Here is a 17,989-nt window from a genome sequence, read left to right as displayed (position 1 = left end):
TCCTGTACTGCACACTACATAATAGAAACTTGCACAAACAATCGGCCATACATATGCACTGCATTTCTGAATCAGCCGACTTAAAGTAAAATCGTAGTAAATATAGTGTACTGTACATTTAGTACAGTACTGTACATTAATTCCTTTATAAATAAATGTACTGAAAGCTATTTTATTGTTCCATTACCCATTTTTTTTTGCTAGAAACTTACGTAAACAAGCGGCCATTTGCATTATGTACTGTAATGTTTACCTTTTCACGCTGATCAAATCAGCTGACTTGTACCGTACTGTATTTACTGTATGTAACAGTATTGTGCATTTAACTGCTTCGTGGTTGTTTTGGTAATGTTAAATAAAAATGCAGAAGGTTAGTTTACTAAATTGTTTTATTTTAATTTTGACCGACGGAATCATTCTTTGTAGAGTATACGTCACGTATCTTGTGACGTCATATATTTGGCGGAAGAGCGCTGACAAACTTAATGATTTCCTTTCATTATGTTGCCGAGTAATCTTATTACAGCATTCCCATAATCGAAACACTGAGTAACGATATCAAGTGTTTTAGTAGTCTGTATCATTAGTTATGAGATTAGTACAACTTACCGTAAAGTTAAGAAAAAAAAAAGTCTGATGACGTTATATTTCTTCTGGTGGAAGGCGAGAGGCAAATCAAGTGATTTTCTTCCCATCCGTTACTATTCCCATAATCGAAACATCGAATAAGGATATAAAGAAATTTTAATAATTTTCAAAGAAATATGAAGATTTAACTGCATTAAAAATCAAAATACGGAGAGAGAGAGAGAGAGAGGAGGAGAGAGAGAGAGGAGAGAGAGGAGAGAGAGAGAGAGAGAGAGAGAGAGAGAGAGAGAGGTTTGCGTATTCCGTTTATAACTAATAATAAGGTCTATCAACGAACTGTATGGAACTGTGATACCCTATAATATATTGGCGCTGATGTAATATTCACTATGAAGAGATTTCGAATATCAAGAAAATTATATAAATCAGTGTTATTCGTACTACAGTATATGTGCGCATAATCGTACTACTGCAGCGTCACCTCGAGATCAGCTGATCTCCCAACCAAAAGTAAATCAAAAGTAATTGTTGATTATTGAAATGCTCAAGAAATTTAAAAAAAATATGAACGTGCTTTAATAAACCACAATTAAACACAATAATGTCTAATGAAATATGAAGGCTTAATATTGAACGAAAAATTGAATACTGTACTGTATGAAGCTTTAGAATTAACTACCCGTATGCGATTGACAGAGTGAGCACACACACACACACACACAGAAAGAGCTACAACGATTTCGCATGATACCTAATAATAAGAACTGTAGGGAAACTGATTTTCTGTAACATATTGGCGCTGAAGTAATATTCATCTTGAAGATATTTCTTATATGTTAAGAAATAAAAAAAAAATGCCAAAAGTCTGATGACGTTATATTTCTTCTGGCGGAAGGCGAGAGGCAATTCAAGTGGTTTTCTTCCGATCCGTTACTATTCCCATTATAGAAACATCGAATAAGGATATAAAGAATTTTTTAATAATTTTCAAAGAAATATGAAGATTTAACTGCATTAAAAATCAAAATACAGAGAGAGAGAGAGAGAGAGAGAGAGAGAGGAGGAGAGAGAGAGAGAGAGAGAGAGAGAGAGAGAGAGAGAGAGAGAGAGAGAGAGAGAGAGAGAGAGAGAGAGAGAGAGAGAATTTAAACTTGCGATGAAATCTACGGATGTTTACGAACATGTTTGGACTTCCGTCAATTTGTGTTCGTATCTTCGGATGTTCGTAACATGGATGTTCGTATCTTGGGGAGCGTCTGTACTCAAATTGTGATTAGATGACAGAACGAAACATACACTTGTCCAAATCAACAGTGAGCTATTCCAGCGGGGAAAAGAGACGGCTCCTTGCACACACATTTCACCAGCTGGATAACCACTCATTTATAAATTCTAATAACTGTCTCCAGCTCACTCTAAATGTCCCTAATTAAAGGATGATGTTTTTATGTCGTGTAGGAACAAATAGCCAAGTTTAATCACACCAAGAGTTTGTCCATGCTACTCGGAGACTAACTCCGACACCGACAAAAAATTTAATAGACGAGTTTCTAGCTTTGCTGAAGCCATACTCTTATTAAAGGACAAAGGTTTGTATTCATGAAGGAACAAATCCATTTACAGAAAGGCCAAGGTGAATAGTCAACAAATTGATGAAATAGTATGATAATGAACCTTCGTACATTTTATTTTCCTGAAAGTTTGTCCAAGGGCTGAATTGGATACACCATAATCGAAACATTTTGAACATTTAGGCTGCTTACTTTTAAATCTACAGTTTACACTTGAATTCAAGTGACACAAATATAGAAAGTTACATATAAAAGTTGCATTACATAAAAAAATAGGCCTCTTCTTACCGGTTTTCAACAAGATGTACAACAAATAATAAAGTGGAACCAGGCTCCCCTGTAGTGACTACAGCCATATAAGTAGAATGGCAGCTTATTGCAGTAGTCTGAGATACACCTGATCCTAACACTTCCAACAAAGTTCTGAAATACAGTATCCGAGAATCCCATTAGCATGAGGCATTGCATATTTATCTAAAATTTTTCATCATTGTTAACATTTTTAACATCTAAACAATAAGATGTATTCTGTGCATAACCACTTTATAACCAATTAGGACTGTTACCATATTACTTAAAAAGACTAAATTCAAAGTGGCTTGCATTTATAATAAGTAACATGTTAAGACAAATGTCACAAAACATTGTTTATTTTACAATATAGCTAGAAACAAGACTACAGTGCTAATTTAGATTGCTTCACTCTCAGTATGAATTCAACATCCCAAATTAAAAAAAAAAAAAGTAAGTCTTAATAAGAGCATTATATCAGCAAAGCTGGAACTACGGTTAAAATCCAACGACGTTGTTATAACTAATACATGTAGTTGGTCACAAGAAAGCCACACCCCACTGTCAGCAAGACTAGCACTTTTGAGCTTTAGGCTGGGGCCTTGCAAGGCGGCTGAGGCAGGAAGTGTATCTTCAAGAACTCAGGATTGTTTAGCTGAGAAACATCACAAATTTCATAAGTATTTTAAATTTTTCCTAACCATACAAATCTGAGACCTTTAACTGAGTACAACTTCATCAACAGCAGGAAACGGTTATTAAAATTTTATTAAGGTGGAAGGTAGGCCTTGCCCACCCAACAGGTAGAGCAACCCTCACTTTGGACCTTGAACCTAGGACTTGTGGGGTGGTAGAGGTAAGCAGTGCTGATTGGAAAAATACAAATTTCTTTTAAAATTTGTGATTGTCCCTACACTTAATACAAACAACACCTTTCACAGGAGACTTCCCAAGAAAGGAGGAGGTCCCTAAAAATAAATATGGCTGGTTAACTAACCTGTGAAATGACAATGTACTTTGGTCCTGTAGAGCAGTGAAAGTCATGACTCTTGTCACCCTCCTAACTACCAGAGCATGAAAATGTCACGTGTTAGTTTAAGTCCCTACTAGAAATTGGTATGTGGTTACTGAAGAATCTATATCCCTAAGGATATGATGTCCAAATGTATGGGCATTATGAGAGATGGGTACATACGTTCTATCCATCCTCCCCCTCCCACAGGAGGATGAGTGATATACTTCATTACAAACTAAAGAGTTACTCAATTGCATAGCTTATCTGCATCTAGGGTCCAGTCCAACAACAGGATAGCATCACTGCTGCATCCGAAGTGATGGGAAGAAGAAACGAAAAATGGCAGGACAATTTTGCTTTTCATTGTTAGACATAAGTATTATTATTATTATGATGATTATTATTATTATTATTATTTATTATTATTATCATTATCATTATGGTAGGCGAGAATGATCATGAATGGGAGGTAAATCAGTTGTTGTTTGCGGATGATACTGTACTGGTAGCAGACACAGAAGAGAAGCTTGACCGACTAGTGACAGAATTTGGAAGGGTGTGTGAGAGAAGGAAGTTGAGAGTTAATGTGGGAAAGAGTAAGGTTATGAGATGTACGAGAAGGGAAGGTGGTGCAAGGTTGAATGTCATGTTGAATGGAGAGTTACTTGAGGAGGTGGATCAGTTTAAGTACTTGGGGTCTGTTGTTGCAGCAAATGGTGGAGTGGAAGCAGATGTACGTCAGAGAGTGAATGAAGGTTGCAAAGTGTTGGGGGCAGTTAAGGGAGTAGTAAAAAATAGAGGATTAGGCATGAATGTAAAGAGAGTTCTATATGAGAAAGTGATTGTACCAACTGTGATGTATGGATCGGAGTTGTGGGGAATGAAAGTGATGGAGAGACAGAAATTGAATGTGTTTGAGATGAAGTGTCTGAGGAGTATGGCTGGTGTATCTCGAGTAGATAGGGTTAGGAACGAAGTGGTGAGGGTGAGAACGGGTGTAAGAAATGAGTTAGAGGCTAGAGTGGATATGAATGTGTTGAGGTGGTTTGGCCATGTTGAGAGAATGGAAAATGGCTGTCTGCTAAAGAAGGTGATGAATGCAAGAGTTGATGGGAGAAGTACAAGAGGAAGGCCAAGGTTTGGGTGGATGGATGGTGTGAAGAAAGCTCTGGGTGATAGGAGGATAGATGTGAGAGAGGCAAGAGAGCGTGCTAGAAATAGGAATGAATGGCGAGCGATTGTGACGCAGTTCCGGTAGGCCCTGCTGCTTCCTCCGGTGCCTTAGATGACCGCGGAGGTAGCAGCAGTAGGGGACTCAGCAGTATGAAGCTTCATCTGTGGTGGAAATGTGGGAGGTTGGGCTGTGGCACCCTAGCAGTACCAGCTGAACTCGGCTGAGTCCCTGGTTAGGCTGGAGGAACGTAGAGAGTAGAGGTCCCCTTTTTGTTTTGTTCTTGTTGTTGTCGGCTACCCCCCAAAATTGGGGGAAGTGCCTTTGGTATATGTATGTATGTATTATTATTATTATTATTATTATTATCATTATTGTTATTACTAACTAGGTTACAACCCTAGTTGGATTGCAGGATGTTATAAGTCCAAGGGTTTCAAAATTAAAAAATAGCCCAGTGAGGAAAGGAAACAAGGAAATAAACTAAACATAAGTACTGTAATGAATAAAGAATATAAAATACCTTAAGATCAGTAACAATATTAAAATTGATACGTGATATATAAATTATGAATTTCAGACAGGCTCATGTCAGCCAATTCACCATAGAAACATTTGCTGAAAATTTTAATTTCTGAAGAATCTCTCAATTCAACGGCCTGATTAGGAAGATCAATCCACAAAGTAGTTGTTACGGGTAGATACAGTACTACTGAAGGAATATGTTATTAAAATAGAGAAAATTATCTACTGAATTCCGAAAGTGTGAGCAGAGAGGCGAGATTCGACTATCATAGTGTTTGGTCAAAGCTGTCACCACTTCACTGTTCTCAGCATTTTGGAAACAAACAGAGCCTAAACGAAGAGTGCCAGCAGCTATAAAGGAACTGTCTTGTTCAAACAAAGATGTCATCGCCTTAATCAGTTGAGTGAGCATATTTGAGAAACCAAGCTTCGAGAGATATCCTAGTTTATGAAAAATGTCATCACGGGTGGACAAGTGCCACACTTTTGTTATGACTTAACACTAGGTCAGGATTGCTTCAGAAATTTGTTCCAGAAGATTCCATGGCGTGATTGAAGTGGGCATTTTAAGAAAATCATTCATGACATAGAATTGTCAAGAAAAACTCCTTACATGGGAAGACGACTCCCCATTGTAGCTAGCTCCGCCTTTACATGGATATATATACTTCAAAAAGAGATAGGACAGGACATAGGGGGAGAGACGAACTATGTCTGAACCAGATACGAACCACGTCCTGATGAAATAAGAAGCATAGAAGATCAGAAGTCTGATAGAGCTAGTTTCAAACCTCCCTTCGGACGACCAACGCCTATCTCCAAAATCCTGTTATGGCTGAAAAGAAGAGACAAATTGAAGATGCCATCCCTCCCTGCTTGTAACAAGAAGTAGTCAACACTGCCTGCATCATGGCCTAGTTCTACGTCTACACTATCATCAAATTCTTGGAGAAGATTTCCGATGTCCTATCTTAATGCTACCCTTTCTGTGACGTCTTCGAATCTGAACTCATCGTGCCAGTTTCATCTGAACTTCAACCACCCTCCTACTACTGTATGTTCACAAGCCTGAAGCCTCCGTACCAGTATCATCTCAGCAGATGCAGAAAACTATTCAACATTCCTTAAGTATGTCTACCTTACTGACTGTTCCCCTTTTCTATTAATGTTGTGATTGATTTGATTTGTCAGTTAAAGTAACCGAATATGTAACATTGATTTTCTTTATAAGTTTGTGAATAAACGTGTTGTATTTTCTCTGCGAGTTTCTTTTTACATTCGTTTCCCATACTTAATTGGTTGTTGTCTGAAATATTTAGTTTAAATATTAAAAAAACCTGTGACGATTTCCAGATGGTAACAGTTGGCGACCTTGCCAGGATTTTCGACACCAAAATCAATTGAAACGGGGAGAATAGAGAAAGAAGCAGAATGAGTGAGATAACAAAAGATTTGATAGCTTCAGCTAAGTTTTTTGGTCTGGATTGCAATGCTCTCCGTGAGTATGTTTTAAAGAGGGAAAGGGAAATGTATGAGACGAAAGAGCAGCTGAAAGAGAAGAAAATAAGACAGCAAGAAGAAAATGAGAGACAGCGAGAAGAAAATGAGAGACAGCGAGAAGAAAATAAGAAACATCATAATTATGGCTCGTTTAAAGTAAAATCTATATAATAGTCTGCCAGGTAGCAGACCAGGAATAAATCCGTCAGGTAGCAGACGAGGTAGTAATTCCTCATTGAACGATGACTCTGATAATTTTAAGTATGGGTGCAGTGTTGAAATTAATGCCAAAAATTGGATGAATAAGATGTAACCAAATATTTCATGTCATTTGAAAAGTTAATGAACAGATTAAGTTGTCCAAAAAACAAGTGGACTTTGTATTTACAGTCAGTCTTAAGTGGTAGGGCACTTTCTAAATATAGTTGTGTCTGAGGAGGAAAGCAAAGATTATGCTATTGTTAAAGAAACTGTTCTGAGCGCATACAGGTTAGTATCAGAGGCTTACTGTAAGAAATTTATAAGTTTGAGAAGAGATGTGAGCAGAACGTATGTAGAGTATAGAAAGAAGTTAGGAAGATCATTTTGAGATTGGTTAACTTCCGCTGAAGTTGATAATTTTGATGATCCCAAAAACTTAGTTCTGCTAGAAAACTTCAAAGATAACATTCCCAGATACTGTATTAAGCTATACAGTATTTCTGGGCTCGAACCTGTGCCGCCCAGTGAATAAGCTCCATTTAGCACTTATTCTTAGGTAATTTACTGCTAAATATACCAGAGAAAAAATGTAAAGGAGTGCTAGGTTAACTAGCTCGCTCACCTATTGGTGTCGGTATAAAATTGGGCGTATATTCCAGAGGTCCCGCACTATTTAGATTAATCCACGACAGAGAACCCCAATAGAGGAGAGCCGTTCAACCTCACTCGGTACTACTACAATGCATCCGCTCAGAACCCAACTCCTTTTAGCACGACGAGTAAAGTAACCCGCATTTTTCTGGTGCTCTCGAATTTTGGATATTTTCTAGTGAATTATGGCTTCTTCGTCGGTTTCCCAGGAGACACCGTCTAAGTTAAGTACCAAGCTGGGTTTTACTGTGTTTTGAGCAACCTAGATCGTTTAATATTTATATTATAGGAGTTTATTCTCTTCGTTCATACCGATCTTGCTTGATTTCACTACAGTTGGTACTCCTGTTTTTGAGAGCTTTTAATTTTCACTTGCGGCGTTACTATGTGTATTATTTTTATTATCAAATATTATTTGTTATTGTGAATATTCATTATTTAGCGTTTAGAATCCTCGTGGTTCAATTTTTGGGCCGATATCATTTACGTATCGCTATGGCTGCCGACCGTGCTAAGGCGGCAATGTTATTTTTAGCCATCAGGTGTGTCTTTTGTGATTTAATTATTTATGTTGCATGCCTTGCCCAAAAATTTTCTATGTGTTTATTCATATATTTAACGCTATTATTATTATTATAATGAATATTTGTGCCATTACTCCGTTTGATCTGTCTGGTTGGGGATCGTCAGTTGGTAGCCCTGCTGCCTCGTATCACGTGATCCTCCCCCACGCTCCCCCTCTAGCTAGGTGGGAGGCTAGGCTTCTCCCCCCTCCACTAAGGGACCGTTGCCTTCCCTCCTTTTAGAGGGGGTAGTTAAGTGTTTATGGACTTTGTCCTCCGGGTGGCCCGGCGGTTTCGTCCCTGTCTAGTCTGGTTGGCCACCGGTCAACAGAGTTGGATCCCGGTGCACCTTATTTTATATTCACTTTTCATTCTGGCTTATGTTATACGAAACCCTCCGGGTTCGATTGGCAGTTCTTAGTTACAGTTCCGCCCCCCTATTATTTTATAACATTTCCTATGATGATTATATATGACAGATCACTACCCCGGAGTCCCTAAAGGAATTGGTATTGAATATACCTTTATTTCCCGGCCCGGGGTCTACCCCACCCCGGGAAATCAGACACTATGTGTCTTAATTCCTTGTTATTGCATCCTTTTTTATGCTCCCGGCTTGACCGGAATGGATGGCTATACTTTAGTTTCAAGTTAGACTTATGTTTAGGCCCGGGACCTCCGGTCCCGCCCCTATGTAAGAATATTACAGTTAAGCTCTAACCTTGCGTTAGACCTATGTTAGGCCCGGGTCCTCCGGACCCGCCCCTATTTAAAAAAAAAAAAAAAAATAATAATAAGTACAGTTAAGCTCTAATCTTGTGTTAGACCTATGTTAGGCCCGGGTCTTCTGGACCCGCCCCTACTTAAAGAATAGTACAGTTAAGCTCTAATCTTGTGTTAGACCTATGTTAGGCCCGGGTCCTCCGGACCCGCCCCTACTTAAAAGAATAGTACAGTTAAGCTCTATTCTTGTGTTAGACCTATGTTAGGCCCGGGTCCTCCGGACCCGCCCCTACTTAAAGAATAGTACAGTTAAGCTCTAATCTTGTGTTAGACCTATGTTAGGCCCGGGTCCTCCAGACCCGCCCCTACTTAAGAGAATTACAGTTTCTCATATACTATTCTTTTTACAGATGGTGCATTGTCTGACGCCGGCCTGTGCAGCTGTTCTGCACCAGCCTTGTGGCCACTCCGTCTGCCGATCTCACGCCCCTTGTGGGGTTCAACTGGAAGACGTTGTGGTATGGCACCCGGATAACTGTGTGATTTGCTTCGACCTCATCACTACCCTTGGATCTGACTCGGTGAGTCCCGTTGGCTATATTGCCTTCTTATTTTATTTACTATTAGTAAGATATCTATGGTCTTGAAGGACCATTGGGAGTCTCCCTTTTATAATTCCCACTATTATTTCAGGCATCCCCGGAGCAAAAGTCTGCGGCTCGGGCCACACTGAAGGTGTGGGTTGGTGGGTTTGCCCGGAATGTAAAGTCTAAGCGGCCGTACGTCCTATCTGAGGACTACTGCACCATGGTTTACCCCAACGCCAAGTCTTCAGCTGCTGTGGCTAGGCATGTGGCAGCTCCCATCATTGCCCACATTGATGCCACTATAACGGGTCTCATCGACCCAGAGCAAGATCCATCGGACGCCCCCGGAGGTCTGGAGGACAATGTTGCCTCCATGAACCTGGACGTCGAACCAATGTTGCTAGACGAGCCGGATACAGGTAGGGTGGTAAGTGAGGCAGGTGTGTCCGGCGCTGAGATTCCTATCCTCAGCCCCGCTCTTTCTTCTTCTTCTGATCGCTCTTCCTTTCTTGGATTTTCTGGGGACCGTGATTCGTCTCAACGTTCATACCCGGTTCCCCCTAAGGATAAGTCTACTTCAAGGACCTTACCCAAAGCTCGCAAGCCTCACAAGAATTCTCATGGCTCTAAACATGGTACGAACCCGTCTTCAAAGACCTCTGGTTCCTCCTCTAAGTCTCACGACCCGGGAGTTCCTTCCGCCCCTCCTGCTGCTAGCCCGGGCCTTTCCGAATCAGCTATGCTTCGCATCGTGTCGGAGATGCAGGCAAAGTTGGTTTCGGAGATGCAGTCGAGGATGGACACGATGTTCTCTAACTTCGGTCAGAGAATTGGGGCTTTAGAGCAAGGAGCTCCAGAGAGAGTCCAAAGCTCTCTCATACCGGATGCCTCTAAGCTCCCGCCGTTTGCCAAGAACAACCCCTGGCGGATGGCTCTTCATTCCCCGTTCTCAGACGGAATGTTGACTCTGGAGGGCCTTGGCACTCGTCCTCTAGAGGACTTTGAATTCTTTCCTCCGGGTCTGGCATTTCCATTTCATGGTTATGCCAGACTTACCGAGGAAGCTTTAGTCCGATTAGACAAGGTCCCCAAAGAGACGGTCATCTTCCCGAAGGAGCAAGCCCAATCTGTTTGGGCCAGATTTTTGAATGACATCGGCTGCACTAACACCATGCTGACGCCTTATAAAAGCTCCTTTACGATGTTCTTAATGGACAAGAACACCTTGACTCCATGCGTCAATAAGGTGGCAGAGCTTGCCTTTCAATATGCTCTGGAGGAGAAGCCCTTGCCTCCCATCCGAGAGGTGGATCCAATCTCCCTCCTTCTTCCCTCAGGTATTGAGTGTTGGGACAACGTCCATACCACCTTTACCTCCGGCAAGCTTGCAGCAGACTGTGCCTCAGTCTTGTTTAGTGAGAAGCTTCCCCGTCTCCCGGAATCCCTCATTAAACAAGAATATGATTCCCGCCTACGTGTGGGCCGTACTCTAAACCTGGCCACATCCACGGAGTCGATAGCCTTGACTTACGATACGGAGAGTATTTTTAAGTCTCTCAACAAGGCTACGTTACAGTCTTTATATTATGACTTGTATGACTTCGCTACTGCTAAACGCAGATGTCGCAAGCATGTTCTAGCTGAGGCGACGATTAGGCATGAACCTAATAAACTCATCCGGTCCTCCTGTTGGGGTTCAAATCTCTTCCCCGAGGATCTCGTAGAGGAAGTCTTGGCGGAGGCCACTAGGGTTAATCAGAGCCTTAAAGCCCGTTGGGGTTTGACCCCTAAACGCAAGTATGACCCCGCAAATTATCAAGCCCGGGGTAGGAAGAAGCTTAGACCATATACCTCCACCCAGTTCAGGCAACAACAGAGTGCTTCATCCAACTTCCGGCTGCCTCTTCCTCCATCTTCTGTTGTCCCTGCACAGCCTTCCACCTCTCGGGCTCCTTCGGATGACTATGTCACCGTTCTGCTACCTAAGAGCCAGCTTTCTGGTGCCTCCGCCACTTCCCCTGCCTTTAACCAGTCCTACGAGGCTCATAGCTCTTCCCTGAGTTATGGTAGAGGTAGAGGCTACCACCGTGGCTCTAACCAGAACAAAGGCAGGGGAAGAGCCTTTCGCAGAGGAAAGAACTTCAGAGGCGGACGTGGAGGCAACTCCTCAAACCAATACTGAGGTGCAGCAGGTAGGGGGGAGGCTCTATGCCTTCCGCAACAAATGGAGGTTCAGTCCCTGGGCGTTCAGTATCATCTCCAAGGGACTAGGGTGGAGTTGGATTCAAGGACCTCCTCCTCCGAACAAATTTCGTCAACATTCCACTCCGGACCTGGTCGAATTTGTCCAGGATCTTTTACAAAAGAACGCCATACAAGAAACGAAACATCTGAAGTTTCAAGGTCGGCTGTTCAGTGTCCCGAAGAAGGATTCAGACAAGAGAAGAGTGATTCTAGATCTATCCCTTCTCAACTTGTCCATTCAATGCGACAAGTTTCGAATGCTTACCGTCTCGCAGGTGCGGACCTTACTTCCCCGTGGGGCCGTCACCACCTCTATCGATCTTACAGACGCCTACTATCACGTCCCGATAGCGAGACACTTCCGTCCGTACCTAGGCTTTCGCTTAGGGGACAAAAGTTACTCCTTCAAGGTGATGCCTTTCGGGCTCAACATTGCCCCAAGGATCTTCACAAAGCTAGCAGAAGTCGCTGTTCAGGAACTCAGGAATCAAGGGATTCAAGTAGTAGCCTATCTGGACGACTGGCTCATTTGGTCAGACACCTCCCAAAATTGCCTAAAAGCCACTCACAAAGTCATCCATTATCTTCAATCTCTAGGCTTCCAGATCAACTTCAAGAAGTCCCGTCTTCTTCCAAAATCGAAGTTCCAATGGCTCGGCCTGCAATGGGATCTTATATCTCATACTCTGTGTCTTCCCAGACCCAAGAGGTTAGAGATTGCAAGGAACACCAAACGCTTTCTCAAAGACAAAGTAAGTTCCAGACGACTCCAAGAGAAGATTCTGGGGTCCCTTCAGTTTGCCTCAGTGACGGATCTTCTTCTGAAGGCAAAATTGAAAGATATCAATCGTGTCTGGCGTTCGAGGGCGAACCGGAAGCTCCGGGACAGGAAAGTCCGCCTTCCTCCCATTCTACGGGAAAGACTTCTTCCTTGGACAAGAGCAAACAGTCTGTCAAAGTCAGTTCCCCTTCGATTTCCGCCTCCGGAATTAATCATTCACACAGACGCATCCCTATCAGGTTGGGGCGGCTATTCTCAGCTCAAGAAAGTTCAAGGTCTTTGGACTCCCTTGTTCCGCCATTTTCACATCAATGTGCTAGAGGCCATGGCAGTTCTTCTAACCCTGAAACGTCTCGCTCTTCCCAAGAAACAACACCTTCGTCTGGTCCTCGACAGCGAAGTGGTGGTCCGCTGCCTCAACAGAAGCGGGTCAAAGTCAGGGCCTCTGAACCATGTTCTAGTAGCCATATTCTCCCTAGCAGCCTCGAACCGTTGGCATCTTTCAGCTGTCCACCTGGCGGGAGTCCGGAATGTAGTGGCAGACGCCCTGTCCCGGACCTCCCCTCTAGAATCGGAATGGTCACTCGATCTAAAGTCATTTCGGTGGATTCTCTCTCAGGTTCCCGGTCTCCAAGTGGACCTCTTCGCCACGGAATCCAACCACAAATTGAGAGTATATGTGGCTCCCAATCTAGACCCTCAGGCTTACGCCACAGACGCCATGTCACAGAATTGGGACAACTGGGAAAAGATTTATCTCTTTCCCCCGGTGAATCTTTTGCTGAAAGTTCTAGACAAACTGAGATCCTTCAAGGGACAAGTAGCCTTGGTCGCACCCAACTGGCCCAAGAGCAACTGGTATCCTCTCCTGCGGGAGTTGAGATTATACCCTCACCCGATACCCAATCCGGTTCTGTCTCAGATAGTACAAACACGCGTTGTGTACGCTTTCTCAAACATTCAGAGCGCCCTAACTTTATGGACTTTATGAAGTTTGCGGCTATGCATGGTGCCAATATTGATCCTCAAAACACCTTGTTCCTAGAATCGGATAAACGGGATTCCACCATCCGTCAGTATGACTCTGCAGTTAAAAAGTTGGCAAAATTTTTAATAGACTCAGACGTGAACTGTATGAACTTGAACCTTACAGTCACTTTCTTTAGATCTTTATTAGAATCAGGTCTGGCAGCCAATACTATCACCACTATTAAATCGGCTCTGAAAAATATCTTCCTAGTGGGTTTTAACATAGACTTAACCGACTCTTTGTTAGCTTCAATTCCGAAAGCTTGTGCCAGACTGAAACCGGTTACTCGTCCTACCCCGGTGACCTGGTTCCTTAATGACGTACTCAAATTGGCTTCTGATACCATTAACAGTTCTTGTGATTACATGCCCCTTCTCAGGAAAACACTTTTCCTAGTGAGCTTGGCTTCCGGGGCAAGAATTTCTGAATTGGCAGCCTTGTCGAGAGACCCGGGTCATATTGACTTTCTGCCTTCAGGAGAGGTCCTTCTTTCTCCTAACAAATTCTTTTTGGCTAAGAATGAAGACCCTCAAAACAGATGGACCTCCTGGAAAATTGTTCCCCTCACGCAAGATCCGTCGCTGTGCCCTGTCACTACTCTTAGGTCTTATCTATCCCGGACCTCCTCTAACTCCTCGGGGCCTCTATTCGTTAGAGAACAAGGCGGTACCATTACTATTAAAGGGATCAGGCAACAAATTTTGTATTTTATTAAACAAGCTAACCCTGACTCTTTTCCTCTTGCACATGATATCAGGGCGGTTGCCAACTCGGTGAACTTCTTTCACCACATGAATTTTACAGACCTTTCCAGGTATACAGGGTGGAAATCACCGTCAGTGTTCAAGAAACACTACCTTAAACATTTGGAAGCCCTAAAATTTTGTACAGTAGCCGCAGGGAGCGTAGTTACTCACGAGTAACTCACAGGTTAATGCCTTGACTCTTTATCTCTCCCTCTTACCTGCCTCATTTATACCCTATTGTATTCGTTGGTCTCGCACCTGAATACTGTTATTATATTTGTAAATTTTATGCTCCTGAGTATCTGTATATATTATCACTCACGGCATTATTATACCTACCTTATTGGATTTATGTTCATATTTAAGATACCCTTATAATTGTTTTTTGGTACTCATCTCTGATTAAAGCATCCTGTATTTCTCTTACGCTTATGTTTTTTCCTTTATTTTGCAAGTTTGGTGACACTTTTCTCTTGTATAGATTCACTGGGCGGCACAGGTTCGAGCCCAGAAAAGGGATTTTGACGTAGGAAAAATCTATTTCTGGGCGAAGGACCTGTGCCGCCCAGTGAACCCTCCCAGCTCCTCTCCCTTGGAGTCCCCAAACTTTGGGTGCTAAGGAGTTGGGTTCTGAGCGGATGCATTGTAGTAGTACCGAGTGAGGTTGAACGGCTCTCCTCTATTGGGGTTCTCTGTCGTGGATTAATCTAAATAGTGCGGGACCTCTGGAATATACACCCAATTTTATACCGACACCAATAGGTGAGCGAGCTAGTTAACCTAGCACTCCTTTACATTTTTTCTCTGGTATATTTAGCAGTAAATTACCTAAGAATAAGTGCTAAATGGAGCTTATTCACTGGGCGGCACAGGTCCTTCGCCCAGAAATAGATTTTTCCTACGTCAAAATCCCTTATATAAGATGGGCGTGAAAAATCTTTTACAGATGTGACAAGGTTGGCAGATGAGTACAGTCTTACTCATAGTTTATGTGATAATAAGAAGAAAAATAATCCTTCGTCTCGTAAGATGCACTATAGTAAAAGTAGTTTTAGCAATAGTAATACAGGGAAATATAACAAATTTGGAATTAATTTGTATTTTTCCTAGTATACAAACCTGAAGCTATTTATTGGGGGTATTACTTTTGGCATAGCTGAAAGACAAGCCATGATAATTTTAGGGAGGGATAACTACCCCATCCATTTGTTACCGGGTGGGGGGTGGGGTAGACTGGCTACCCCGCTCACTCACACCTCTCGGCTGAGTAACCACTTTGCTTTATGGAAGGACTTCTCGGGGAACAGGGTAGCGGGCCAATTTATATGAATAGCTTCAGGTTTGTATGCTAGGAAAAATACAAATTACTTCCAAATTTGTTACTTGTTCCAGCGTAAATACAAACCCTCCACTATTTATAGGGGTGACTTACTCTTAGGAGGGAGAAGTCCTCACCAACTGGCCTTGGCCATGACCCGGGGTCCTCTCTATTTCGATCTGTCATCGATAGTAGAAGGAACCCTACCCTCACTAAAATCAAGTGCCGATATGAGAGGTAACACATGGATAGTGGCCTGCAGAACCTTGTGTGTGAATGGAACTAACAATGTGGCTTGTTTTTAACACAGGAACTTGAGTACAAAACCTATTGTTCTTAAGACTTAACCAATACCCTCCCTCAACAAGGTATTGGGGACGTAACAAAATATTATTCTATACTTCAGAGGCACAAGCGAAATGAGTCTGACCTGCAGTGAGGAGAGGCCAGCTATGCTGAGGCTTGCGGAGCTGTCCATGTTCCTGTGGGTTACGTCTTGTCCATGTTCCTGTGGGTTACGTCTTTGCAGGTAATGGGCTGTGAAGGTTGATTGATGCTTCTATACGCCCACTTACAGCATCTGCGCCACAGAGTAGTTTCTTGAACATCAGGGACGTAGCATTGCCAATGACGTTACGAGCTCTGGGTCCTAGAATGGAGGATGGTCTAAATTAAGAGCAACCCCAATTCCGGGGGGAAAGGAAATCCTTGTGATCCTCCTCTTGACCTTCCCCGTGCTGGTCAACATAGCCGACACACGGGGACGAGCTAGTGTCGTTCTCTTAGGGTAACAACAGAGACTCCTTATTGGGTAAAACCTCACCTAAGGTACAGCACACTCAGATTTTGAATCTTGGCAAACAACTCAGGGATGCCGCTGAGAATTACTTCTCCCAGTCTCCTAGAGTAGGAAACATCAGAAGATGGATCATACACCTCACTGACTCTCTTGGTCAAAGCCCAAGTGAGTCGAAAGGCCATCTTCCAAGTACGGAAGCAATCTGTTGCCTGGCATAAAGGTTTGTAGAGAGGAGCCTTCAGGGACTGAAAGACCCGATCCGTGTTCCCAAGAGGAGTTTGAGATCCGACGGGAAACAAGTTATCTCAAACTTTGAATGAGAAAAGGCATCAAAGGGAGAGAGCCCCCTTCCACGACTTCAGTCACAAAGGTCCGAATACTTCGCCTGGAAGACTGACACTGAAAAGTGTCTGGGGTGTCTAGACATCTTTTCCGCAACTCGTTGCGAAAGGCCTCTCTGAGAGAGGAGGTGAAAGATGTTGGCGTATGGTTGTTTGAGTAGCTCGTGTCGTGGAGGAAGTTCTCTCGGAAGTTCCGTCAGGAGCTGCAGAAGGTCCGGAAACCCCTCTGCGTGATGCTATAGCGGAGCTATCAAGGTCATTGAAAGGTTGACCGATATTCTGGTCTTGATGAGTACCCACCTCATCAGACAGAACGGGGGAAAGGCGTACACGTCAATGTTGTCCCACCGTTGTTGGAAAGCATCTTGCCAGAGAGCCTTGGGGTCCGGGACTGGGGAGCAGTAAAGCGGAAGCTTGAAATTCAAAGCTGTCGCGAACAGATCCACCGTCTGGGAACCCCACAAAGTCAGGACTTTGTTGGTTACTAGACGATCCAAAGACCACTCGGTACTCACTATCTGGGATGCCCTGCTCAGACTGTCGGCGAGCACATTCCTCTTGCCTGGAATGAAACGAGCTAATAGTGGAATCGAGTTGACTTTGGTCTATCTCAGTATCTCTACTGCAAGATGGGATAGCTGCTCTGAAAAGGTACCTCCCTGCTTGTTGATGTAAGCCACTACCGTGGTGTTGTCGCTCATCAACACCATGGAGTGACCCACCAGGTACAGTACTGTCGGAACTGTTGAAGTGCCAGGAATACGGCCTTCATTTCTAGCAAATTTATGTGGAGGCACTTTTCTGATTCTGACCAGAGGCCTGAGGTCCTGTGGTTCAGAACATGGGACCCTCACCCTTTCTTTGAGGCGTCCGAAAACAGCATCAAATCCGGGGGGAAGACGAGAAGATCCACTCCCTTTCGTAGGTTCTCGTCTGTCACCCACCACTGAAGGTCCGTCCGTTCAGCAGGACCCATAGGGACCATGACGTCTGGGGAATCGTGTCCTCGATTCCACCAAGACTTGAGTCGCCATTGCAGGGATCTCATCCTGAGGCGACCGTTTGGAACTAGACGGGCAAGGGAAGAAAGGTGACCGAGGAGACGTAACCACGATTGGGCTGGGAGTTCTTCTCGTCTGAGGAAAGGATCTGCGACCCTCCTCACCTTTGCTGTTGCTATCCTGTCGTCTGATGGGAAGGCTTTGAGATTGGTGTCCAATATCATGCCTAGATATACCAGTCGCTGAGTTTGAAGCAGAGAAGACTTCTCGAGATTTATCATGATCCCTAGATCTTGGTAAAGTCCCAGAAGTTTGTCTCGGTGTCGAAGTAGGGTCGACTCCG

At 43.3% G+C, this 17,989-nt stretch overlaps 1 protein-coding gene across 5 annotated transcripts in view; it reads right to left on the bottom strand.

Moving 5' to 3' along the window:
* Positions 1–17,989, bottom strand: part of LOC137653612 (TBC1 domain family member 31-like) — a 125,485-nt gene that overhangs the window by 88,234 nt on the left and 19,262 nt on the right. For all 5 annotated transcript variants that reach the window (XM_068387163.1, XM_068387162.1, XM_068387160.1 and 2 more), the window contains exon 4: positions 2,448–2,582. In XM_068387163.1, coding sequence (XP_068243264.1) covers positions 2,448–2,582 — 135 coding nt within the window. The remainder of the gene's footprint in view (positions 1–2,447; positions 2,583–17,989) is intronic.

The sequence above is a fragment of the Palaemon carinicauda genome, chromosome 14, assembly GCF_036898095.1.
Source record: "Palaemon carinicauda isolate YSFRI2023 chromosome 14, ASM3689809v2, whole genome shotgun sequence".
NCBI classification, from domain to species: Eukaryota; Metazoa; Arthropoda; class Malacostraca; order Decapoda; family Palaemonidae; genus Palaemon; species Palaemon carinicauda.
This window is presented reverse-complemented; position numbering and strand designations above follow the sequence as displayed.